Source organism: Cyprinus carpio, chromosome B8 (genome assembly GCF_018340385.1).
Source record: "Cyprinus carpio isolate SPL01 chromosome B8, ASM1834038v1, whole genome shotgun sequence".
In the NCBI taxonomy this organism is placed as follows: Eukaryota; Metazoa; Chordata; class Actinopteri; order Cypriniformes; family Cyprinidae; genus Cyprinus; species Cyprinus carpio.
In genome coordinates this window covers 15303430-15330454 of record NC_056604.1, presented here as the reverse complement: position 1 = coordinate 15330454, position 27025 = coordinate 15303430, and the positions used below count along the sequence as shown (strand labels likewise).

The 27025-nt window shown below is 38.9% G+C and overlaps 2 protein-coding genes across 2 annotated transcripts; one reads left to right on the top strand and one right to left on the bottom strand.

Moving 5' to 3' along the window:
• Nucleotides 1-593: 593 nt before the first annotated feature.
• Nucleotides 594-20706, top strand: LOC109084233 (U5 small nuclear ribonucleoprotein 200 kDa helicase-like). The gene is made up of 42 exons (XM_042730419.1): nt 594-920; nt 1237-1400; nt 1497-1668; nt 3801-3993; nt 4076-4131; nt 4219-4314; nt 5102-5254; nt 5339-5438; nt 5556-5692; nt 5803-5880; nt 5999-6172; nt 6820-6957; nt 7106-7198; nt 10882-10887; nt 11445-11555; nt 11632-11763; nt 11852-12040; nt 12170-12367; nt 12577-12729; nt 12824-12904; nt 12989-13072; nt 13191-13297; nt 13392-13510; nt 13600-13754; nt 13950-14139; nt 14286-14456; nt 14549-14709; nt 14831-15058; nt 15160-15351; nt 15465-15643; nt 15740-15891; nt 16462-16570; nt 16674-16782; nt 16873-17062; nt 17258-17422; nt 17683-17804; nt 17905-18048; nt 19013-19189; nt 19284-19444; nt 19572-19653; nt 20244-20336; nt 20427-20706. Exons 1-42 carry the CDS (start codon nt 876-878, stop codon nt 20574-20576), a joined length of 5709 nt encoding a protein of 1902 aa, XP_042586353.1. The 5' UTR covers nt 594-875; the 3' UTR covers nt 20577-20706.
• On the bottom strand, nt 20687-27025 carry odf2b (outer dense fiber of sperm tails 2b). The gene is made up of 19 exons (XM_042729934.1): nt 26748-27025; nt 26383-26510; nt 26217-26304; nt 25962-26143; nt 25688-25875; nt 25477-25606; nt 25257-25388; nt 25093-25167; nt 24617-24688; nt 24337-24453; nt 24069-24254; nt 23750-23859; nt 23188-23323; nt 22966-23076; nt 22627-22890; nt 22444-22544; nt 22135-22297; nt 21925-22050; nt 20687-20986 (listed from the first exon to the last, which is right to left on the bottom strand). The coding sequence occupies exons 2-19, from the start codon at nt 26476-26478 to the stop codon at nt 20822-20824; spliced, it is 2442 nt and encodes an 813-aa protein (XP_042585868.1). The 5' UTR covers nt 26479-26510; nt 26748-27025; the 3' UTR covers nt 20687-20821.

Genomic DNA, 27025 nt, shown 5'->3' with positions numbered 1-27025 from the left:
CAAAAAAAAATAATATATTAGACAAGTAACATAATTTAGTACTCAATACTCAGTCTATGGACATGCGCTGCTATCTTTCCCTGATAAATGTTGAAATAAGAAATTACTGTATATATGAAGTTACTGTAAACCAAATAATGGCAGTAACATAACTTATGTATTCATCTTCTGTTGAATGAGATTGCTGAAATGTACACGTACAATGTACAATGCCATCATTTCAATGAATGAGAACTTGCAGTCTTACATGCCCTTTGATATGCTTAGATATACATACCATAGATATATAGCCTTAATAAAGTATATTAAACACAATGTTTTAAGAACAATTTCTATAGCCTTTATCATTTACAAAAATATACATGCTTATTTTTTCCATTCTTAAAATCAAAATTTTGCTCCAGCTCTAGTCAACTTGTGGGGGGATCTGTAGATATTGTGCCTTTCACGACGTTTTTTGGTACCTCAGACAGGCTTATAATGTTGCCTTTTCAACAAAATCTGTTACAAACAATTCTAAGCGTCTCAAATAAATTCCATTCCTATCTAAAGGAGGCAGCATTTTTCACGCACTGCACAGAGGAGCCTGCGAACCCGGAAGCGGAAATAACATCAAGCTGCGTCTTGAAACCGCCGTGCGTGTTTCAGATGTATGGTGGTTCAGTTTCGGAAATAAAGAAAAGAGTTAACTTTTCAAAGTGTGTTATTAGTGTGGTGTGCACGTAATTCGTGCACACTAAGCTAGTGTTTGCATAACTAGAAACATACATGAGTGCTGTCTAGTTTATTTAGCTGTTTGTCTCTCCTCTAGCACCGGCTTTGCTGGTTGATAAATAATATTTTTATTTTGAGCGCATTTATAGAAATAAAAAGTCATGGCGGATGTTACTGCACGTAGTTTGCAGTATGAATACAAAGCGGTAAGAGTCTTATAAGATTTGTTATATCCTTTATTTAACGAATTTGATATGTTATGAAGCTAGTTCTTATTTAGCGCCCTGAAGCGGTGTGTTTTGGTGTGCACGTGTTGAGCTGCGTAACTAGATAGCATGTTTGGACAACAAATTTGTAGTAAATGCTTAATTTACTTTTGAATTAAGTAGTCTTTTAGCAGAATTTGAGCGCATAAATCACGATCGGGCTTGTGATGTTTACAAATGCCGTCTAGGTAGGCAGTCACTGGGATTTGAAACACAGCCGTTGAACCGATCGTGAGTGTGTGTGTTTTCTCCGCAGAACTCCAACTTGGTGTTGCAAGCGGACAGATCTCTGATCGACCGCACCCGCAGAGATGAGCCCACCGGAGAGGTGCTGTCTCTGGTCGGCAAACTGCAGGGAACAAAAATGGGAGACAGGAGTCAGAGAACCAAACCTCAGATGCTGGAGGAGAGGAGAGCAAAGTGAGTCTGATGTATTGTTTACTTGCATTCGTTCCTTCATTCATTCGTGTCATAGTATTTGAAACTTAAAAAAAAAAAAACTATTGCATGATGCAGGAGAGGACAGAGAGACGAGGACAGATATGACATAAACAAGATGAGGGGCCTCACACTGCTGTCTGAGGGGATTGATGAGATGGTGGGCATCGTATACAAGCCCAAGACCAAAGAGACAAGAGAAACATATGAAATTCTCCTCAGCTTCATTCAGGCAGCCCTTGGAGATCAGGTAAGATCACTGCACCTGTTTATGTGTTATGTATATCATTTGTAAATTTTTACTTTACTAGTGCTTTTTTATGTTAGGGATGATAACCAATAAAATATTCTGCCAATATAAAAAGTTGTTTTGTCTAGAAATAAATTAAAATGATGCACAGCAGCTGGCACACATTAATTTTCACAAAGTCTGCTGCCTCAGTTTTTATGATGGCAATTTGCATATAGTCCAGAATGTTATGAAGAGTGATCAGATGAATTGCAATTAATGGCAAAGTCTCTCTTTGTCATGAAAATTAACTTGATCCCAAAAACATTTCCACTGTATTACAGCCTTGCCACAAAAGGACCAGCTGACATCATGTCAGTGATTCTCTCTATAACACAGGTGAGCGTTTTGATGAGCACAAGGCTAGAGATCACGCTGTCATGTTGACTGAGTTAGAATAACAGACTGGAAGCTTTAAAAGGAGGGTGGTGCTTGAAATCATTGTTCTTCCTCTGTTAACTATTGTTACCTGCAAGGAAACATGTGCATTTACCATTGCTTTGCACAAAAAGGAGTTAACAGGCAAGTATAATGCTGCTAATAAAACTGCACCTAAATCAATCATTTATGGAATCTGGAATAAAGCTTGTCCGGAGAAGAAAAGGTGAGCGCTTCCATCAGTCCTGTGTCATGCCAACAGTAAAGCATCCTGACACCATTCATGTGTGGAGTTGCTTCTCAGCTAAGGGAGTGGGCTCAATCACAAGAACACAGCCATAAATAAAGAATGTTACAAAACATCCTCCGAGAGCAACTTCTCCCAACCATCCAAGAACAGTTTGGTGATGAAAAATGACTTTTCCAGCATGCTGGAGCACCTTGCCTTAAGGCAGAAGTGATAACTTAAGTGGCTCGGGGAACAAAACATCGAAATTTTGAGTCCATGACCAGGAAACTCCCCAAACCTTAATTCCATTGAGAACTTGTGGTCAATCCTCAAGAGGCGGGTGGACAAACAAAAACCCACAAATTCTGACAAACTCCAAGCATTGATTATGCAAGAATGAGCTGCCATCAGTCAGGACGTGGCCCAGAAGTTGATTGACTGCATGCCAGGGTGAATTGCAGAGGTCTTGAAAAAAGAAGTGTCAACACTGCAAATACAATAAGTCTTTGCATAAACTTATTGTAATTGTCAATAAAAGCCTTTGACACTTATGGAATTCTTGTAATTATACTTCAGTATACCATAGTAACATCTGACAAAAATATTTAAAAACACTGTAGCAGCAGACTTTGTGAAAATTAATATTTGTGTCATTCTCAAAACTTTTGGCCATTGCTGTACAATATGAAAAATGGACATTCTCTGATATTGATATTGAGTCATTGTGCTAGATTTGCTAAGATTATATTTAAATGTGTTACTAAATTATAGTGTTGTTTAAATTGTTGTCCAAAAGTTTGGTATCGCTAAGTTTTCATACTTTTATTTCATTAAGGACACATTAATTGAATTGGCAGTTAAAATATGTAGAATGTTACAAAAATAATGATTTCAAATAAATGCTGTTTGTTTGTTTTTTTTACTTTCTGTTCATCAAATAATCATTAAACTATCACTTTCCACAAAATTTTCATCTGCACTGCTGTTTTTGACATTGATAATAAGGAATGGGTTTTTTTTTTGAGTACCAAAGAAGCAAATTAGATTGATTTCTGAAGGATTATGTGACACTGAAGACTGGAGGAATGGCTGCTTAAAATTCATCTTCACATCACAGGAATAAATTGCTTTTCAAAATAGGTATTTTAAATTGTAATATTTTACAGTACTACAAATAAATGAGCATTGCTGAGCATAAGAGTTATTTTAAAAACATTAGAAAACCTTACCGACCCCAAACTTTTGAACTGAAAGTTTTTTTTAATGATTTTTTAATCATGAGTGTAAACAGAACCATTGAGTCGTCACTGGTTAACATTGTTTCAACATGTTATGGTGTTGTGAATCCACAAAAACATTCTCTTTGTCAGTTGGCTATTAAAGAACAATTCATTGTCTGATAAATGTGGTGTAATTTTTATAGGATTAGATTAAATTAGGTTAAAGTGCCAAATCATAAATTGCTGCTCTTTTTCTATCCTTTAAGCCAAGGGATATCCTTTGTGGAGCTGCAGATGAGGTGTTGGCTGTGCTGAAGAATGACAAGATGAGAGACAAAGAGAGGAGGAGGGAGGTGGAGCAGTTGCTGGGGCCTGCTGACGACACACGCTACCACGTCCTGGTCAACCTGGGCAAGAAGATCTCTGACTATGGTGGAGACAAAGAGCTTCAAAATATGGGTAAATAATTTAGATCCAATCTGAGTCCAAACTCTTTTCATCATGATGTGCAGCTAGGTCACACCTCTCTTCTCTTTTGCAGATGATAACATTGATGAAACCTATGGAGTCAATGTGCAGTTTGAGTCTGATGAAGAGGTGAGCTTCTACGTGCTGGATGTTAGTGCTCTGATTGTTTTTTTTTAGTTCTTGAGGTGACACCAGTATGTATTTGTTTATGTGTAGGAGGGCGACGAGGACCAGTACGGAGAGGTTCGGGAGGAAGGCTCTGATGACAGTGAGGGAGAGGAGGCAGATGAGAGCAGCACCCTGACTGCTAATGTAAGTCACATGTCACACGTGTTTCTGCACACATGGTCATAGAGCACTGGTTCTCAACATGGAGTCTGGGACCTATTAGGGCCAAATTCCAGGGTTGTCTCAATTATTTTTGAAAATTATTTTAACCTCTTAACTGTCACACGTTCTCTCTGTAGGACGCCTGCGTTTACTTCACTATATAACAATTAAATCCTTATCTAATCATGACACACTATATATCGTTGGAAAGGTCTAAGACTCCTAAATAGATATTTTACCACAGTTTTTTGTTAAAAATTATGTAGGAAAAGTAATAGATTAATTTATGACAAGTGCACCTTCTCTATCACACTTTAGAAATCATCAGAAATTATAAATCAATTGAAAACTTAAAATCTCAAAATTCATCCTTTGAAAACCAATTTAAAATCAGTCAATTCATTACGATGAAAATGGTGCATCAAAAACATGTTACAAAATGTTTTCATTCGTGAATTATAAAAATTTAAGTTTGGATCATGCACTTTCACGTCTATGTTCAGAAATGTCAGTGACAGTTAAGGGGTTAAGTTCATTTATTTTGATTTAGTATTTAGGTTAATTTATTTTAAATTAAAATGTACAACATGAATCTGATCTCATATTTTGAGTTCATTTTATTACAGCTGAAGTCTAATAGGGACATTAGCTTGCATAAGAGGGTCTTAGATTATTGTCTTCAACAAAGTGGGGGATCTGGAGTTGAAAATGGTTAAGAACCACTCAAAGTCAGAGTCAAAAATCCAGCCTAACATGTTCTTGTCTTTAGCTGGGAAACACAGGCGATGTAATGATGACCAAAAAGAAGGATCTTCACCCCCGAGACATTGATGCCTTCTGGCTTCAGCGACAACTCAGCCGATTCTACAATGATGCCATCGTGTCTCAGAAGAAAGCAGATGAGGTCTTGGAAATCCTTAAGGTAGGGGTTTCTCACATTCTTGGAGACTGAGAGATTTGTGTGTATGTCTTCCTGTGTGGCTGATTCATTCCTGTCTTTGGTTAGACTGCCAGTGACAACAGAGAGTGTGAGAACCAGTTGGTGCTGCTTTTGGGCTTCAACACATTTGACTTCATTAAGGTGCTCCGCCAGCACAGGCGAATGAGTAAGTAGATCACAATAGTCAGGACTGTGATTTCTGAGATTATGCTTCCAATAGTGGAAATGTGAGCAGTTTACAAGATTTTAAAAAGCATTGTTCTTCTCTTCTTGTCATATCCAGTCCTGTACTGCACCATGTTGGCTAGTGCCCAAAGTGAGGCTGAGAAGGAGAAAATCATGAATAAAATGGAAGCTGATCAGGATCTTTCCAAAGTTCTTTACCAGCTGCAAGAGACTGAGAAAGAGGACATCATCAGGGTCAGAACCTCCCTTCCTTATTTAGTTGGTTTAGTTGAGAGAGTTTGAGATTTTAGCTATTTCAAGAAGGATAACCTTTTGTAAGCCTATGATCTTTTGTTTCTTTGCAGGAGGAGCGATCTCGCCGGGAGAGAGTAAGAAAGTCTCGTGTGGATGATCTGGAGTCTATGGACATTGATCATGGAGAGGTAAATGACTTTTTTTTTTTTTTTTTTTTTTTTTTTTTTTTTAAAGCTACATACTACTTTTACCTACATCTAGTACTTCAGGCCAGTGTTATATTTTTGCTGTGTTGTTTGTCTCTAGGCTGTGACCTCGAGGCAACTACTAGATCTGGAAGACCTGGCCTTCTCTCAGGGCAGTCACTTCATGGCCAACAAGCGTTGTCAGCTGCCTGACGGCTCCTTCCGCAAACAGAGGAAGGGTTACGAGGAGGTCCATGTGCCCGCTCTCAAACCCAAAGCCTTTGGTGATGATGAGGTATTTTCCTCTATTTTGTGATGCATTTTCTTCAATTATTATTTATTTCTGGTTGTTTGGTTATTACATCAAATTACCACACAAGAATACACAGCCGTTCAAAAGTTTGAGCTTGGTAAGATTTTAATGTTTTTGAGAGAAATCTCTTTTGCTTAAAGTTAAAATGGTTAACTTTTTTCATTTTTTATATATTTGGGTAATTTATTCTTGTGATGGCAAAGCTGAATTTTCAACAGCAATTACTGCAGTCACGAATGTCACATGATCCTTCAAAAATCATTCTAATATGCTGATTTGCTGCTCAAAAACATTTCCTATCAATGTTAAAACAGTGGTACTGCTTAGTATTTTGTGGAAACCGTGATTCATTTTTCAGGATTCTTTGATGAATAGAAAGAACAGCATTTATTTGCATATTTTATAAATAAAATATATAATATAAAAAATAATAAATATGACATTTTTGATCAATTTAATGCATATTTGCTGAATAAGTGTTCATTTCTTTCAAAATATATTTTTTTCAGTGATCCCAAACATTTGAACACTAATGCAAATAGCAATGTATTATGAATTACTGGTTTGTTGCATGTAATGTATGTATTTTCACTAGTGTCTTAAAAGGATTCTCTCATTTTCTCTCTCAGACATTGGTGGCTATTGAGAAGCTGCCCAAATATGCACAAGCTGGGTTCGAAGGCTTGAAAACCTTGAATCGCATACAGAGTAAACTCTTCAAAACTACACTGGAGACAGATGAAAACCTGCTGGTTTGCGCTCCAACGGTTAGTCTACCGATAAAGGCGCAGGCTAAAATTTAACATCTCCATTAAAATCACAATGTGCCACATATGATGCACAATAGACCTTAACTTGAATTAGCTTTAAGATTTTTACCCTAAAGGAGACTCCCTCTTTTTCTTTGCCCTGTAGGGTGCTGGCAAAACGAATGTTGCTCTCATGGCAATGCTCAGAGAGATCGGAAAGCATATCAACATTTTTTTTTTTTTTAAGATTTTCAGATATGTGCTTCTGTCAAAAACGGAACAAAACACGGGGGGGATATCTGTTTGATATCTGACACGATCGCGCGCAGCAGTGCAAAGTTGATTCTGTGCTTGCTTGATCTAATATAATATATATATATTTTTTGAAAGTGCTTAAATTAAATTTTTTTGTCGATTTAAGTAGCAAATGAGAATAGCTAAAATCAATGCATATATTTTGAGACAAAGGTCTTCTTTATGATTTTTGATTATGATAATTAAAGCAACGCTTTTTAAATGAAAGAATATGTAAATGTATGGTATTTGGGGTAAAAAGTGCCTCCGCTGTAGCGTGATTAACATGATAATTAATAGACTGCTGACTTTTCCATTTGTTGACATGATATGGTTAGATTCAGATGCTAAATACCATATTATGTTGGGTGTCCTTCTTGGAGATAATCACCATGTTTAGAATAAAACCATCATATTTAAAAACATGATATTAATAATGTTTAAGCGCCGCGCGCTTCACATGGATGTTTATATATCTATAGCGTGTGGGCGTAGTGATGCGCGGGTTACCCGCGGGTCGGGTTGGGGCGGGTAAAGAAATTGTAACTTTATTTGCAGGGCGTGTTGGGGCGGGTCATTAAAAACAAAACAACAACAACAAAAAACATATTGTAGTGTTGGGCGATATGGTAATTTTTCAAATCAGATCAGATCAACGATACACGATATTATCGTGCATGGGTGGAGCAAGAGAGAGACTCTTTGTTCTTGTCATAGCATAACTATTTGGTGTTTTAAACCGCGCAGGTGCCCGAGAGAGAGCCGGAATCACCAATAATAAAAAAAATAAATACTTTCAAACATACTGATAAACTAACGTTAAATATAAAAATACTGTATTTAAAACGGCTAGTTCATATGTAGTCTGATGCAACTGTCATATCGCGCGTCCTGTGACAAATTTGCCGCATTTGCGCACGGAAGTTATCAGTCTAAATGTTCTGCAAAGTCAGTCAACGGTGAAAATCAATAGTAGATTTCATTTGAAGTCCAACAATTTAACACTAATATTGGACATAAACAAACACGTTAAATATAAAGTAGGCTATTCAAAACAGGTAAGATCATATATTTGAAGGTAGTGTTGAATTGAACCAACGCTATCTCACGACCAATTCGTACGTATTTTACGAGGTGGCTAATTCGTACGAATTTGTACGACCTCACTCGTACGATTTCATACGATTTGCCTAGACCCCAGTGACGGGTAGGTTTAGGGGCGGGGTTTGGTGTAGGTAATTCGTACAAATTCATACGAATGTGCAACTCGTAAAATACGTACGATTTGGCAAAAATCGTATGAATTTGTACGAATTAGCCACCTCGTAAAATATGTACGAATTGCCGTGAGATCGGGCTGATTGGACTGATGCATCAGTCATACAGCGCTCCGGACCGCGCGCCTCATGACGAGCTCGACGCACCGCCACAGAAACAAGAATGAGATGCATTCTAACATAACTGTGGCATTAAACTCAGTTAGTGAGGGCTCGTTTAAAATATTACACATATATAGACCGTTCGGATTACTTGTTAAAGTGCAATGAAAAACCTCATATCTGCAGACGATGTACGACGTCTGTTTGTGGATAGAGACTTCACCGGCTACATGCGCTAATCCTCGCGCGTGTGTGTGTGTGTGTGTGAGAAATGCGGTGCTGAAGTGAAATAGCTGGGCAGTTTGATAGCTGAATCATAATAGGCTGCCTCATAACCTGCGGGTTGGGTTGGGGCGGGTAAGGAAATTTTACTTTATTTGCGGGGATGGGTTGTGGCGGGCCAAATAATTTCATTAAAGCGGGACCCGCGGGTTGGAAAAAACCCCGACCCACGCATCAGTATTGGGCGTGGTCGCATAGAGTTAGTGAAGGGAGATGTAAAAGACTGGACATCGCGTTGGTTTCATATGGATTACTTTATTACTTAATATTTGTTGTCGATAAGACTTGCTTAGTTTAAAAGTAAACATGTCAAGATTTCTATAAAAATATCTCTCATATCTCTTTGTAGAGTATTTGTTAAGTTTCAGTCCATTTTAATAACGTATTTCTAAATGAAGATCACGCCGACAAAGGCTGCAGACAGCGCACTCTGTTTGTTTTCTTTATTTTATAAATGCCCAAAGTTTTCTTCTTATGTGTGTATACAAATAAAAGTTGACCCTTTACAGATTCTATTGATGTATTGCTCTTACCTGTACGATCAAAACTGAAAGTGTAATTTAAGTTATTTTCGGCGATATGCCACAAAGCGCCTATATGCAGACTGAACAAAAAATAATTTATATTTTTCAAAATGTGCAGAAAATAGCACAAACTCTGCTAAAGTGAATGTTTTGAACAAGTATTAACTTAAACATAAAAAAAAAAAAAAAAAAAAAAAACATTATTTTAGCTTAAGGTATTGTATCTATGGGCCTTTTACCCCGTGCTGGGGCGCCTCTTCCCCCGTGTTGGGTAAAAGGCTCCTCTTGCCACCTCATACATTTATAGGATTTTTAAACAAAACAAATAACTTGAATTGTTTATTTTCACACAAAATCAGTTGCTCCGTTAATAGTCAGTACAAACATATTTTTGTATTTATTATTTTGTATGTATTATTTTGAAATATAACATATTTTAGGCGCAGTGAATAGCACAGTTTTTCTTAAGGTGTGCCTTTAGCCCCGTTGTACCCTACCTCCCACGTTCCTGCAATGTGTGTCCTGCTCCCGTATATGGCATATAATTTTCGCACATCAATGAGCCGCTATCAATATGCGGTGTATTTAAATAGGCAAATCTCGTGGTAGCGGGGGTTTTACCCTAACCGGAGATTTGCGTCCCGCGGGAACCCAATCCCAAAGTCTAGCGCATTAACCTATGGAGAAGCAGTGCTAACTAGGTTATCAGTCTCAATGCCGGGAAACTGCAAATTCAATGGGATTTACAATAAAAAGAGATTTATAAAATAATTTTAATAAATGTTATCACAACATTTAGCAGCTTTTTATTAATTAAAAAATTGAGACATTCTTAATTTAAAAACTCTTAAATTTTGTACAAGAACTACAGCAAAAACCAGTGTAATGCATTTTTTTTTATCAATATTTCAGAAACTGCATTTGAATATTAGCAGTATTGAATTTAATGGATTTCAAGTCCTTTAAACACGACTGTCTAAAACGGTTTTAAATTAGGTAGTACATAAGGACGTTCATGATGTTATGTGCTTGTTTGAATTTTCAAAGTGTGCTTGATAAAATGGTACTTTAAAAATGCCTTGAAAGTCCTGGAATCTGGGTATGACTGGAATGCAACACAGAGAAGAAGGCTATCAAGCGCTTCCAGATTATGAATGAGATTGTCTATGAGAAGATCATGGAACATGCTGGAAAGAATCAGGTGAAGCTGAACACAATAACTACAGTAGACAACATTTGAAGTGGATCAAAAAGGTTCATCAAAGTTGTCCTAAGACAAGAATGCATTTTGATTTTAGGACAACTTTGATGAAAGGCTTTGATCCTCTTCAAATGTTAACTAGTGTAACTAACTAGTTCTTTTCAAATGTATCCGACCATTTGTTCAGGCACCCTTCTGTTTCCTGATCATTTATTTTCCTTATGGTTTTCATTTTTTTGTTATGTTGACTGGTGTAGAGCAGTGCAAGGTTAGCTCACAACTAACACAAAAGTGCTGCACATCAGATACAACCTCAAACTGATTTACACTTGAAACAAGACCTACATAGAATCTGAAAAGTTTTTTTTAAACATTTTGGCTCATGTATCGTCTTATTAAACAGAATATGATGCTAAACTATTAGTCTGAATTAATTATAATTGCATAAATTATAACTTGTAATATAAATGTATAAATTGTAGCGATTTTATGGCTGCAAAAATAAATGATAATTTATAATAAATAACAATTAGTTAATTATTTTATTATTAAATAATTAATAATAAATTAATTACAGAAATAATGGCAATAATTTCAAGCCAGTTTTAAAGATTCCCCTTGTCTGCTAAATTATTGTTTAATTAACATTTAATCCCAACCCAAACTCACACCAATGTTCGTGCTGTGATTATGTCCAACATTTCACCAAATATATTTTGTAGATTTTATTTATTTTTTTTCTCTGAAATTAGTATTATTAAATGGCCCCAGCTTCATGGTCTGGACACACATTTATTGTTTACCATTTGCTTTCTTTGTTGACAGAACCTTGAGCTGAAGGATCTATTGCCATATGGTTTTGCTATTCACCATGCTGGAATGACCAGAGTGGACAGAACGTTGGTAGAGGATCTGTTTGCTGACCGTCACATTCAGGTTAGTTTGTGACATTCAGCAATTTCAAGAATGTTCTGAAACGGAGAGCATTGAACCGTGAATGTGTGTTTTGTAGGTATTGGTGTCTACAGCCACTCTGGCCTGGGGTGTGAACTTGCCAGCGCACACTGTCATCATCAAAGGCACACAGGTGTACAGTCCAGAGAAAGGCAGATGGACAGAGCTGGGAGCCTTGGATATCCTACAGGTCAGTAGTATTTCTACACATATTTTGTGCTGTGAGTTAAATGGACCACAAGTAATGACTTGACTCCCGCTCAACCTTTGTGATGCAGATGCTGGGTCGTGCTGGCAGGCCGCAGTATGACTCTAAGGGAGAGGGTATTCTGATAACTTCCCATGGAGAGCTGCAGTATTACCTGTCCCTGCTCAATCAGCAGCTGCCCATCGAGAGCCAGATGGTGGCCAAACTACCCGACATGCTCAATGCAGAGATCGTGTTGGGCAATGTGCAGAATGCCAAGGTGAGGTTTAAATGTATAGCTAATAGTCAGCTAATTGTAATTATGTGTGGGATATATGTAGTATTGCACATGCCTATTATTAGTATTCCTCTATAAGCATCTGTTGCTTTGTTTTGTTACTGTTTTCAGGATGCTGTAAATTGGCTGGGTTACACATACCTTTATGTTCGATTGTTGCGGAACCCCACACTATATGGTGTCTCCCATGACGACCGCAGCATTGACCCCCTACTAGAGCGACGCAGGATGGATCTAGTGCACACAGCAGCCACCGTCTTGGAGAAGAACAACTTGGTCAAATATGACAAGAGATCTGGCAACTTTCAGGTACACAGTTTGCCATATTAACCTACTTTTCTAAGCAGCTCTGGGAATGTCTAGATTATTTATATGAACAATCAATTCTGAGATTGTACTGGCTTGAAATACCCAACCCAGCGTAATGGATTTCAGCACGGCTGCCTGAACGCATTGATTAACTTTTAAATGACAGCAACAGATGTTGTTTAAATGCTATTTAATTTGTTCTGTTGTAGGTGACAGACCTGGGCCGCATTGCCAGTCATTTCTACATCACCCACGAGTCCATAATGACTTACAACCAGCTGCTGAAGCCTACACTGAGTGAGATCGAGCTCTTCAGGGTGTTCTCGCTCTCATCTGAGTTCAGAAACATCACCGTCAGAGAGGTATGTGCCTTATCTAATTAAACCAGCTGAAACATATGAACAAAACTCTGCCGTCAGGATCTAAGCTACATGCTTGTAATGTTCTGAATGACAGGAAGAAAAACTGGAGCTTCAGAAACTGCTGGAGAGAGTCCCTATTCCAGTAAAGGAAAGCATTGAAGAACCCAGTGCAAAGGTAAATGCATTTTAGAGTATAATGTCAAATACAGATATGCATGTGATTGTCTCTCTTTAATTGAGTGTTATATCTGTTTCTCAGATTAATGTGCTGCTGCAGGCATATATCTCTCAGCTCAAACTGGAGGGCTTTGCTCTCATGGCTGATATGGTCTATGTGACGCAGGTTAGTGACATCATCCTATCTTATGTAGAGCCCTAACCGAGCAACCTTCAGTTGAATCTCTTTAAAGTCAGAGAATATGTATACATTTTCTGTATTCATGTTCTGTTTGATTATACAGAGCGCTGGCAGACTGATGAGGGCCATCTTTGAGATTGTCCTGAGCAGAGGCTGGGCCCAACTCACCGACAAGACTTTGAACCTTTGCAAGATGATCGACAAAAGGATGTGAGCTGTCATGATGCTGCTGGTTTTTGCCGCTTGTACAATGTATTATTTATTATCCAATGTGATGTTCATGCTGTTGGCTTTTTCCTTTAAGGTGGCAGTCGATGTCTCCCTTGCGTCAGTTCCGCAAGCTTCCAGAGGAGGTCATCAAAAAGATTGAGAAGAAGAACTTTCCCTTCGAACGCCTCTATGATCTGAACCACAATGAAATTGGTGAATAGTGGTTATGAATACATTGTGCTGGTCAAGTATTGTCTATTAAAGTGGCATTTTATGTAATTGTCTCATGATTACTCTTTCAGGTGAGTTGATCCGCATGCCAAAGATGGGGAAGACCATTCATAAGTACGTCCATCAGTTCCCAAAGCTGGACCTGGCAGTTCATCTGCAGCCAATCACACGCTCCACTCTGAAAGTGGAGCTCACCATCACACCAGATTTCCAGTGGGATGACAAGGTCAGTCTTAAAAAGATCAGTAAATGACTAATAATAATAATGAGTTTTATTAATACAAGAAATTTGTATATTGTATATAATTTGTAATATTTAACGTTTTATATGTTTATTTTATACAACATTTTAATAAAATGAGCCGTTTTTTCCCCCAGTATTTTGACATCGAGCTAGCAAATAAATGTCTGCTTCTTTCAGATACACGGCTCATCTGAGGCATTCTGGATCTTAGTAGAGGATGTGGACAGTGAGGTCGTTCTTCATTATGAGTACTTCCTCCTGAAGGCCAAGTACGCTCAGGATGAGCATCTTGTGACTTTCTTTGTGCCCGTGTTTGAGCCGCTGCCACCACAGTACTTCATTCGTATAGCTTCAGACCGTTGGCTGTGTAAGTTTGCAACTTAATACTGCAGTATTGAATATTTAAAATACTAATTCAGTATGGCGTTTATGTAGTGACCAAAATTTGTAAGGATAATGAAGCATTAGAGGTATTGGGGAATTCTAAAGATTTTTCTCTCTCTCTTTTTCAAGCATGTGAGACACAACTTCCTGTTTCATTCCGTCACCTGATCCTGCCTGAGAAATATCCTCCCCCAACTGAGCTGCTGGACCTGCAGCCATTGCCCGTGTCCGCTCTGAGAAATGCAGCCTTCGAGAGGCTCTACCAGAACTTTCCCTTTTTCAACCCAATCCAGACCCAAGGTACCTGCCTTTATAGACCATCCACAACACACTACATATTGGACTGAGACTTTATTTTGACTTTAAATGTGAACTATTCTTGTTTTCCTCAGTGTTCAATGCATTGTACAACAGCGATGATAATGTCTTTGTTGGCGCCCCCACTGGCAGCGGGAAGACCATATGTGCTGAGTTTGCAATACTTAGGATGCTCCTACACAATTCTGAGGGCCGCTGTGTCTACATCACACCCATGGAGGCTCTGGCTGAACAGGTAAGTCCATAAATATCTGCCTTTATGCGAAATGTCTTAATATAAATCTTTACGTAAGCTTCAAGAAATGCTTCGACATGAGGAGTTAAATGTCATGATTAAGACATAATTTTTTGTGCAGGTCTTTATTGACTGGCACCAGAAGTTCCAGGAGACTTTAAATAAGAAGGTCGTCCTGCTCACTGGTGAGACGAGCACTGACCTCAAGCTGCTGGGTAAAGGTGACATCATCGTCAGCACCCCAGACAAGTGGGACATCTTGTCCCGTCGCTGGAAACAGAGGAAGAACGTGCAGAACGTTAGTCTCTTCATTGTAGACGAGATTCATCTCATTGGAGGTGACAATGGAGTAAGTGTTTGTTTACTCTGGTTTCTAAACGATGATAATTAGCTGTTAAATCATCAGAGATCATTTGTTTTGGTTTATTTCTAATTTTCTGTCTCTTGTAGCCTGTGTTGGAGGTGATTTGCTCCAGGATGAGGTACATCTCCTCTCAGATTGAGCGGCCCATCCGTATCGTGGCCCTCAGCTCCTCTCTGTCTAATGCTAAAGATGTGGCCCACTGGCTTGGCTGCAGCACTACAGCCACCTTCAACTTCCACCCCAATGTGAGGCCGGTTCCTCTTGAGCTTCACATTCAGGTTGGTCTGAAGCTCTTTGTAACTTAATTTCATGTTTAGGCACAATCCTAACCTTGTTACATTTGGTGAAGTTTTATTTAATCCTCCTCACTATTTCCCCCCCCCCTCCTCAGGGCTTCAATGTGAGTCACACACAGTCTCGTCTGCTGTCCATGGCTAAACCAGTGTATCACGCCATAATGAAACATTCCCCATCCAAACCAGTGCTGGTCTTTGTGCCATCAAGGCGCCAGACTCGTCTCACCGCTATTGATATCCTCACCTTCTGTGCTGCAGACGTGGTCCCACAAAGGTGCTCAGAGAAGATCTGTATCACATGTATTAGACACTAGCTTTTTATACTGAGTGACATTAGGCATCTGACCTGTCCTTATTTTTATTCCTGCAGGTTCCTGCACTCAACTGAGAAGGACCTGGCTCCATTCATGGAGAATCTCTCTGATGTTACACTGAAGGAGACCCTCTCTAATGGGGTAGGGTACCTTCACGAGGGCCTTTCACCTACAGAGCGCAGGATTGTGGAGCATCTCTTCACCTCTGGTAAGACTCATAAAACCTAATGTTTTGAAAAACGAGTATAATTTGTTTGGAAACCTTCCAGAGTAATACAGATGTTGTTTTGTTAGAACATTAAAATAAAAAAATTTAAAAAAAAATTATAATTTTTTTTTAAATCAATAGAGTTAATACTGGTAATTCTCAGATTATTTGTTCTTAATTTCATATAGTGATGAATTATATATTGAAAAAAATAATGAATATTGATAAAAATATTTTCTTAGATCACACTGGTTTTGCTGTAGTTCATGTGTAATTTGAAATTTCATTTTTTTTATGGGGTAGATGCAGTAATAACTTGTAATAACAAAACATTCAGAATTGAAAATGTTTGCTCGTTCACTCATTAATGAAGTTATTAATCACAAAGTATGGTTTTAGTTAAAAAATACATAAGTTATAACCGTTTCTAGGCTTATATTCCACCAGGTTCAAAGGGACCCAGGAATGCTAATATCATATTTAATTTTTGAATGAATTGAGGTTTATTGAACTTTTGATTAAGGTGTGTTTGAGCTAAAAAGTGTTGCCCCTTCTGCTCTCTTGTACCAGGTGCCATTCAGGTGATGGTGGCTTCTCGCTCTCTCTGCTGGGGCACCAATATTTCTGCCCACCTGGTGATTGTCATGGACACGCAGTACTACAACGGGAAAATCCATGCGTAAGTATTTTCTCATCCTTAGTGGGCTCAAATGATTAATGTCACCACCAGTATTTACTCTTTGCGTGTGTATTTAATCCACGTGAAATCTTTCTCCAATTAGATATGTGGACTACCCAATCTATGATGTGCTCCAGATGGTTGGAAAGGCTAACCGTCCTCTCCAGGACGACGAGGGTCGCTGTGTGATCATGTGTCAAGGGTCAAAAAAGGTAAAGCTTACTCTAATCTACACATTTTCTTGAATTAATATCACCAGTGTTTGTTCCCTTTTCAAAACTTTGAACATCCTTGTTCTTTAGGACTTCTTCAAGAAGTTCCTCTACGAGCCTCTGCCTGTGGAGTCTCACCTGGACCACTGTCTTCACGACCATTTCAATGCTGAGATCGTCACCAAGACTGTGGAGAACAAGCAGGATGCTGTAGACTACATGACATGGACGTTCCTGTATCGCCGCATGACCCAAAACCCCAACTACTACAACCTGCAGGGTGAGGAACCACAATCCTTCAAATGCCCACAATTTTCACTACAGCAGGACAAATGGTTCGACATTCAAAATCTAGACTTTATGCTACAAAATGTACAATTTGTTGCAACAGGAATGCATGTAAAAATAGTCAAGCAACAGTGAAATTGTAGCATTTATTTAATGAATCAAAGACTAAAATCTCTTCGTTTTACAGGTATGTCTCATCGCCACCTGTCAGATCATCTGTCTGAACTGGTGGAAAACACCTTGCAAGATCTGGAGCAGTCCAAGTGTATCAGCATCGAGGATGAGATGGATGTGGCACCTCTGAATCTGGGCATGATCGCAGCCTATTACTACATTAACTACACCACCATTGGTGAGGACTCTCTTTATTTAACACACTTCATTGAAGTCAGGATGAAATAAGTAGCGACATATCTTTTCTCCTTTGTGAAATGTAAATGAATGTAATGGTTTATTGAAAAAGGATGTAGCGTGGACACTTAGTTCTATCCATCAGTAAATTTCCATTTCATACCGACTTCAAACACAGTCACTAAGCATCAAATGTGCTTCTTGATTGTCTTGGCACATATGTCTCATCTGATGCAACTGTTTTCTGTGCCCTCTCTCTAGAGCTGTTTAGTATGTCCCTGAACGCCAAGACAAAGGTCCGTGGCCTCATCGAGATCATCTCTAATGCTGCGGAGTATAAAAACATTCCTATCAGGCACCATGAAGACACCCTGCTGCGGCAGGTAAATCAAAACGCACTTTCCTTTTTTGACTGAGTGTAATATGAATTATTGAAAAGACTGACTGCATCAGAGCTCTGTTTAACAACTCTGACTTTTTCAGCTGGCTCAGAAAGTTCCTCACAAACTGAACAACCCCAAGTTCAACGACCCGCATGTGAAGACCAACCTGCTGCTCCAGGCTCATCTGTCCCGCATGCAGCTGAGCGCTGAGCTCCAGTCAGATACTGAGGAGATCCTCAGCAAGGTAAGGGGCAACACTAGTGAATCTCTTTTGCAGCTCAACTAAAAGCATTTTAGTGGCCCCATTGCATACACATTTTAATTCATAATTAAAGGCATAATTTTTTTTTTTTGTATGTACAGTGAAGGCCAAAACTGTTAGAACACTGACAGATCTGAAAAATTTACCTTTTTTGCCTCCAAAACATGATTTAATTTTATAATGTTTATGAAACATTTAGATGGTTGCTCTGAGCACAACAAATATCAGATGAAGTGGGTTGTACTGTTTTTATCCACTTTTAACTTGAATATTTGGTATGTCCAGCTTTTGCATCAATTACAGCAGCACATCTCTCTGGCATAGTGTCAATATATTTCCTGAGAACTTCAACACTAATGTTATCACATGCCTTCTGCAACTCAAGCCAAAGGCTTTATTGAATGTACAATAGATCTGTTCAGTTTATTTTCCAACTCGCCCCAAATTTGCTCGATGGGGTTGAGCTCTGCATTTTGAGGGGGTCAGTCCATCATTTTCAGTGTTCCAGCAGATTTCTTCCGTCGCAGGTCGTTCCGGCAATTGTTCGTTTTATGGGTATTGTAATGGCCAATTCAACAAAAACAACTGAAACCTCTTAAATATGCCAAGTGTTCTAACGATTTTGGCCACCACTTTATTTGTTTTTGAATGTATAGATTTCCATTTTTAGTTAATATATTTACATTTATTTCATATACCTGTCAAATGTTAGTTTATATGTTATTGAAAGCATAACATATTGAGCACAAGAGACTTTTTAAAAACATTAAACATGATATTAAACAAGCTTCAACTTAACGTGTATAAATAAAAAAAAATTCATCAAATGACCACACAACAGCTTTTGGCTTATCTTTCTTTCATCATCTTTAATTGGAGGGTTCAATGTAATTTTCAAATGAATGTTTCCTCAGTCTTTCTTCTCTTCTCTTGCCCGTGTTTTCAGGCTGTGCGGCTGATCCAGGCGTGTGTGGATGTGCTCTCCAGTAACGGCTGGTTGAGTCCGGCGCTGGCTGCTATGGAGCTGGCTCAGATGGTGACACAAGCCATGTGGTCCAAAGACTCGTACCTCAAACAGCTACCCCACTTCACTTCTGAACACATCAAGCGCTGCACGGACAAGGTGAGAACTGGGTCTGAATGGGTTGAGGATCATCTGAACACTGAACGTCAGCTTTTGGCTGTCTGTCTTATTTCTGTTGTGTTGACGTGTATAGGGTGTGGAGAGCATCTTCGACATCATGGAGATGGAAGATGAGGACCGCACTGGTCTTCTGCAGCTTACAGATGTACAAATGGCAGATGTGGCACGATTCTGTAACCGCTATCCCAACATTGAGCTGTCGTATGAAGTGGCTGACAAAGACAACATCAAGAGGTACGAACTCAACTCGGAATGCAGAAGGCTTCAGTTGAAAATGTGAAACCTTGTGTGGGCGCACAGTAATCATTTATACCATTAATCACATTGCTGAAGGTATTAATTGATCTTCTTGTGCTCATAGTGGAAGTCCAGTGGTCGTCCAAGTGCAGTTGGAGCGAGAAGAGGAAGTTACAGGTCCTGTCATTGCCCCTCTGTTCCCTCAGGTGAGTGTCTATTTCTCTTCTATTATTTTTTTATATTTTCTTTAAAATGTTTTGGGTTGGTAAGATTTTTTAAAAAATTTAAAAAAAATATAATGATAACCCAGGCTGCATTTATTTGATCTAAAATACAGGAAAAAAAAAAAACCTATCATGAAATATTACTGCAACTTAAAATAAATATTTTCTGTTTAAATGTATTTTAAAATGTATGAATTTTCTGCAGCTGTTTGCAGTTTTCGGTGTTACATGATCCTTCAGAAATCATTCTAATATGCTTATTTACTGCTCAAGACACTTCTTAATGTTGTTACAACAGTTGTGCTGCTTAATATTATTGTGGAAGCTGTGATTAATTTTTTTTTTTTCAGGATTATTTGATGAACAGCATTTATTTGAAATAGAAGTATTAAAAAAAAATCTAAAAGTCTTTATTATGACTCAATTTAATCCGTCTTTGCTAAATAAAAGTTAATTTCTTTAAAAAAAAAAAAAAAAACGTAATGACTCCAATCTTACAATAAGATCAACTGATGAGATGAGATTATTTTATAGAAATATATACTTCATGACATTTTGTTTGTTTTGTGCAGAAACGTGAAGAAGGCTGGTGGGTTGTTATTGGAGACCCCAAATCGAACAGTCTTATCTCAATCAAGAGACTAACTCTTCAACAGAAGGCTAAGGTCAGTCCTGCAGTAGTGTTATTCCTGTGTAGTATTTAACAAAGTCTTGTGAGAACTGTTAATGACTTGGGCTCTGTTTTCATCCCTCAGGTGAAACTTGACTTTGTGGCACCTATTGTAGGTGTGCACAACTACACACTGTACTTCATGAGCGATGCTTACATGGGCTGTGACCAGGAATACAAGTTCAGCATGGATGTTAAAGAAGCAGACAGTGAGGGGGAAAGTGACAGTGATTAATTCCAGATTAGTTATAATGAACGGTTGTACTGTCATGTGAAAGCAGTTTGTGTTTTTATATATATTTTTTTAAGGAATATTGTGACTGTTTAATAAATTGTGATTTAAATAAAGAAACATGTACATTGGAGATTTTTTTTTTTTTCCCACTTTTTTTTTTATTAAAAGATCATCAGAAGAAATCACTGGGGTCATTTAAAGTCTTAGAATAACTGCATTAAAGAAAGGGCTCATTCTTGGTCTGTTTAGATGTGGGGATTTAGTGAGCTTGTTAAAGCAGAGTCTCCAAACACATTGGTGTATGAAGCCTTGAGGTAGTGGACGTAGTTCTGCAGGCTGCGGTTGGCGCTGTTTACTTGCTCCAACTGGTTCTTCATGTCCTGAAGCTTGCACTGAAATCGCTTCTCCATCTGAAAAATTAAACATAAACTGCTTCTTAAACGTGCTAATGCAAGTGCATATATGATTTGACATGTAGGGAAAAAGCGAAGCATCAGCAGCATGACCACAAATCACTGACTCTTAATGACTTTTCAAGTGGTTCATGTTTACTGGATAATGAGTTTTAGAATTTTGTAAAGATCGATGGGCTTGAATTTCCATCTGTATATCAAATACCAAGTTTTTGTAATTATACTCATTGGTGACATTTCTCTCAATAATAAAGCAGTTATCACATTGGCGTTTGCTTGTTTCAGTCTACAAAGATTGATACCTAGCAGCTTAAATATTTTAGAGAATTTTTTTAACTGCCCATGATGTTCCAAAATTTCTAGAGGGAAATACAATTAAAAAACAAAAAAGCAGCAACTCTAAAAACTTGCCTCATAGACTTCTATTATGAATGTTTCTACAGAGCCTCTAAAGGGTCATGGTGATGGAAAAAGTGACGAGAGGGAAAATATATTTCAATGCTTTTGCATTCTCTTACAGAAGTATCGGATTTCCTCGACTCGCAAAAGCACTGACATGATTTTTCCTCCACCCACTTCATTTTATGTCCATCACCAGCTTTGCGTTCACTCACAAAGTTTCTCAGGAGAACACAAAACTCTTGGTAGAAAGTGGAAACATTTTCTGTTAATGCAAAGCTTCTTAGGGCAAATGCAAAAAGCATTGAAATGACTTTTTTTTTCTCCTGTCTATCGCCATGTCCCTTTAGACACACCATACGTTTTGGTCATGTTGGTTTATTTTAAGCCAAACTGAACCACAGCTCAAAATGATTTACTCTTACTATTCACAGAGAATTTTACAGTATAATCATTTGATGATTTTTGTTTTCGTGGAGCTTAAGTTTCGTGCAATGGAAAGTTTCAGAGCTCATAGTCTGCCAGCGAACACTTACATCCTCTTTGCTGCGGCGCAGCTGACCCAGCTCATTTTTAGCCAGACTCAGCTGACTCTCCAAATCCAGCATTTTAGACTGAGCTGAGCGTTCTTTGGACAGCACCCGCTCCAGGCTCTGGTCCACCTGTGAACAAAGACTCATGTATACACTAACCTCACACAGGTGCAACATCTGTAGCATCAAAAAGAATTTGCTGTGGACTGTGACCTGTCTCTGCGCCTCCTCCCTGGCCTGCTCCAGCTGTCTGTAGAGGGAGTCACACTCTCGGCTCCTCTCCTCCAGACGCAGCTGCGTGTTGTGGATGGTCTCTTCATGCTTAGCAACGACCTGAAGCAGATCCCTGTTCTGAGTGCTCACATCCTCCATCTTCCTGTGTGAACCAAGAAGAGAGAATGATACAGAAAACTGTTGAAGCTTCAGAATGAAATTTAAATGGGAATTTTTCATCATTTTGATTTCATGAGGTTTTTTAAAAAATAAAATCTATTATATTATTACAGCAGATGTGCAGGAGACCTTTCAGTGCCTTCCATGGAGCGTTTCAACTGCATGTTTTCTTCAAGTAGAAATAAGTTCTTCTCCTGGAGATTCTCTATTTTACAACTCTGCTGCTCCATCTACATACAAACAAGAAAATACATCATGAAATGCAAACCCCTTCTGATTTCACTGTAAACATGAATAAACACGCATGATCACCTTGACTCTGAGCTCAGACAGAGTGCTGTTGTGCTCTGTGTTTCTCCTTTCCTGGATGTGCATGTTCTCTCTGGCCTCCCTGAGCTCGTTCTCCAAGCGCCTCAGAGCTTCACGCAGCATCTCCATTTCCTTCACCCGAGCATGGAGCTGCTTGCGGCTCTGTTCCACCTCTCTTTCCATCTCCTCGCGGTCACTCTGTGCTTCCTTCTCCACCATCTCCAGCCTCAAAGTGTACTCCTCTGACTCCAAACGTGTCTTTTGCAACTGCAAGAATTATGAAGGGTTAGTGTACTACGACTCAGTGAAGATGGATTGTAATGTGAGTTATGTTAAAAGCACCTGACTCTTGTAACCCTCCACCAGGCTCTCAAAGTCTCTGAGAGAAATCTTCAGCTGCTGCACTTCCGTCTGAGACAAAGACAGTCTGTCCTCTGTGGCTGACAGAGTGCTCTTAAAGAGGAGACATGCAAGATAATGCACAAAAATCTAAATCAGAGCTTAAATGGTCTTGGAGGAATAAGAAAAGTCCAGATCTAGATAAGATTTTATTAGATTTCTTGCCTTGAGTCTCTGGTTTTCCAGTCTGGTGGCCGTGTTCTCTGAGGTGTAGAAGTGCAGACGGCTGAGAAGCCCCTCTCTCTCTGCGCAGGACTTCTCCTCACAACTGCGCAGATGTTCGCTCAACTCAATGAGGCGACTGCAAAGAGAAGTCTACAATCACCATCCACTGTGAGCTCCTCAAAATATGACAACTGGGTTAATATCAGGAAACTTTAAAAAAAAAATTATATTGAGTTTATATTTCAATCCTCAAAAGAAAAAATAACTTAAAAGAAATAAGAAATTTAGAATTAAGAACCATTTTAATCCTCAAAAAAGTAGTTGGGGGGGTGCCTTGGTGTCGTGGTATGTGATTGTGTTATTGTGTTTTATGGGTTTATGAGATTAGAACAGTAGTGCAGACCTTTTTTTTTTTTTTTTGGACATTGTATGACTTGTACATTGTCTTAGCAGGGTTTATGAGATTCATCCATAATTCAGACTAAAAATAATAAATCATAGAGGTGAAGACTAGGCTGAGCTTCAGTGAACACTTAGAACAAGTGAAGAAAGAGTCTCTGACTTATTTAAGGTGGTGATCTCCAACTCCAGCTGGCTTTTCTCTCTATTCTGTTTGGAGTAACGCTGCCGCAGCTCCTCAGCAGCGGAGAGAGCCTCTGCTAACTGAGCCTCCTGAGGAGATGACACAAACTGTGAATTGTGTGGATGTGACAGAAGTGAGTTAGTTGAATAAGTGAGTTAGCAGTGCCATATTAAAAAAGGACATTTTGAAAATTATTTAATCAATTAGCCCTTTGTAAACCATGAAAGTCTACAAAATATTTTTATGAATTTTATGAAACCCTGTAGCACAGTTCATGTATTGTTCTTCTGTCCAGTACCTTGTCCAGGAGTTCTGCAGAGAGCTGTGCAGCTGTATTCACACTTTGTTCAGCCTGTTTCTTCTGCTCCTCCAAGGTCTGTTTGTGGACGTCTCTGTCTCCTTCACGATGCTGCTTCAGCTCTCTCATCTGCTCCAGCAGACCTTGCACCTCCTCCTGCTGATGCTGCAGTGTCTCCTCCAGCCTCTGTGCCACAGTACAGTACAGACTTACATGATGTACCACTTTATGTCAATGAAAACCATGACTAAGGTAAAACTAGGCTTACTTGAATCTGAGCCCCCAGCCGGTTATTCTCAGCTTCTTTCTTGTGCAGCTGATTCTGCAAGCGACTGCGGGTGGATTCAAGAACCTTTGACAGCTCTCCTGCAGTCCTCAGATGATCCTGATGACAATCACAAAACATTTCCTTCAACACTGGAGCTAATCTGATGCATATTCACTATATGCAAGTATTTAGAAATGCCGAATAGGCAATAAAACATTCAGCAGAAGAATCTTATGCAAATGAATAGAAAATAAGGCAGTTAGTGGGATATCATTATTACCTTTTCATTTTCCAAATTCTCAGCCATCTCATTGGCCTCTCTGTCCCTGTGGTTGAGTTTAGTCTCAAGCTTCTAAAAGAGAAGGTAAAACATTATAACCATTTAAAATAAATGTTTTTTTTTTTGTTTTAATGTATTCTAAAACGTCCTTTTTTTCCTGTGATGGCAAAGCTGAATCTTCAGCAGCCATTACTCTATACTTTATTGTTAAATGGTTATTGATATGTTATTCTAATATGCTGATTTGGTCCCTGGAAACATTTTGAATTATTATCAATGTTGAAAACAGCTGTGCTGCTGATTCTTTGAAGATTAAAAGTTTTAAAAAGTTCAGGATTTCTTTTTACAAACAAGTCTTCACACCGTCACTTTAGATAAATTTAACGCATACTTTTGGAATAATATGTATGTGTATCAAGCTCACAACATTGTTATATATACATAAATATATAGAGAGATAGAGTTAGATTACAAACCCTTTTCTCAGCCTCAGATTCAGCAAGTTTTCTCATTAGCATCTCCTTCTCATCAGACAACCTCAGTGCATCTGTCTGTGGTGGAAAAAAGTGCATATACGCAATACTGCAGAAGCAACAGCCAACCTAAACATGAGACAATTTTAGTTAGGAAGTTATTTTACCTCCCGTCCATGCTGTTCCCTCAAAAGCCGTCTGAGAGTGCGGTTTGTCTCCACAAACGTGTCCAACTTTTGCTCTAGTAGATCATGTTGACGCCCCAACTGATCAGACTGCGTCTTTGACTGTTTTTTGTCCTGAATGCACAAAGTGATTTTTTTATTATTATTACTATTCAAGAGAAATTATTTCAGAGGTAACTGAAAAGTTTAGAGTTTTGCAAACCTTCTTAAGTTTGCCCACAGTTTCCCTCAGTGCTGTCACATGTTTGGCTACAGCCTGGCCGTCTATCTCAGCTTCCACCAGTTTCCTCAGCAGAGTTTCTATCTCCTGATGGGGAGGTCCTATTTCTGATCTATCCGAATAATTCACACATTTTAAGCATTTGGTCACAACAACCCTTAAAACGAAGTTAATGTGTCAGAAAGAACTATACCTCACATGTCCAGACTCAGCCTGCGTCCCGTCTACAGAGCTACGCAGGTCTGCATTCTCACGCTTTGACCTCCTCAAGTACTTGCTGGCTTCTTCAAGTCTTTCCTCGCGCTGATCAATCAAACGCCGACAGGCGCTCAACTGCTGTGACTGGTGCTTTAAGTGGTCCTCTGCCTCCCGTAACTTCACCTGTGAAGATTTAGACATTCAAATCCACAATGTTGCACGATGAATTGTGAATCCATCTTATAGTCATGATTATGTACAACCCATACCTCACTTTTTATACAGTCAACCTCTGACATTAGACTTTCAATTTTTCTCTCATATTTGTCGATTACTCCTCTTGCATCATCCTCTTCACTGGACAGGTCAGTGAGCTGCAGAGGAGGTGAAGAAGGGTCAGTGGCCCGTCCCGGGGTGATCTCTAAGCAGCGAGTAGCCCCCTGATGGAAATTTTTATTAAAGTACAGTCACAATTTTTGATTGGAATGGTCAGTTAAACAAGAACCTGATGGAAATTTTTATTAAAGTACAGCGTCTTGAAGCCTTTCCGGGAGGAACCCAGGGAGCTCTGACCTTTACACTCGCAGTGGATCGTAAATTACTCACTTTCCCCTGTAACATAAAGAGATGTGATGGGTGATTTCACTGTCTCACTAAATCACTGTAATGGTAAACAGCATCCATTCTGACCTGGCTTTTCTGTGGACTCTTCTTCAGGTGGACATGCACAGATGTTGAGTCTGGGACATGAACATGGACGGGCGGCGAGGAGGACCGTGTTTTCATCCCTTTAATTCAGTAGGGCGATCTTTATTTGTCTTAAGAATATGAGAAAGTTCACCAGACGTGTATAAAATTGGACGAAAAATAAAACATAAGTGTTATTAATCATACTTGCATATCTTTTAAACAAAATGACTATTAGTTCTGTGTTTTTGCTACTAATCTTTTCTGTTTATACACTGCGTATTTATACGACCAGTTAAATAATCCTGATCGATGAAAACTTATGTACTTTAAACGATTAATGCGATATGAATAAAAATACAACTAACCTTGATACAAGTATGCAACGTTGCGTCCCCTGTGTGATGTTGTGTTTGCAGTACCCGGTAGACTTTCGCATGGACAACAATAGCCGCCAATCGGAGACGAGTCTGACGCGCTAAATCCCGCCCTCGCGCCTCTGTTTTGCTTCTGATTGGCTGGTTCGAAACTACAGCGACAAAGATTTGAAAAGTGTTTAACGCCCAATGAACTGAAGCTGATTAGGTTTCTATGCCAACGACGCGTTGCTATGTGCCTCCTATTCCAACCTTTGTCCGTGGAATTT

Excerpts from the sequence above, each read along its gene's own strand:
- LOC109084233 (XM_042730419.1), top strand. The coding sequence starts at position 876 with ATGGCGGATGTTACTGCACGTAGTTTGCAGTATGAATACAAAGCG. Across the intron at positions 5,255-5,338 it reads AGGTCTTGGAAATCCTTAAG|ACTGCCAGTGACAACAGAGA; the intron begins GTAGGGGTTTCT and ends GTCTTTGGTTAG. Across the intron at positions 20,337-20,426 it reads CTCTTCAACAGAAGGCTAAG|GTGAAACTTGACTTTGTGGC; the intron begins GTCAGTCCTGCA and ends TTCATCCCTCAG.
- odf2b (XM_042729934.1), bottom strand. The coding sequence starts at position 26,478 with ATGAAAACACGGTCCTCCTCGCCGCCCGTCCATGTTCATGTCCCAGAC. Across the intron at positions 24,454-24,616 it reads AGAATTTGGAAAATGAAAAG|GATCATCTGAGGACTGCAGG; the intron begins GTAATAATGATA and ends GATTGTCATCAG. Across the intron at positions 22,051-22,134 it reads GGGAGGAGGCGCAGAGACAG|GTGGACCAGAGCCTGGAGCG; the intron begins GTCACAGTCCAC and ends CTTTGTTCACAG.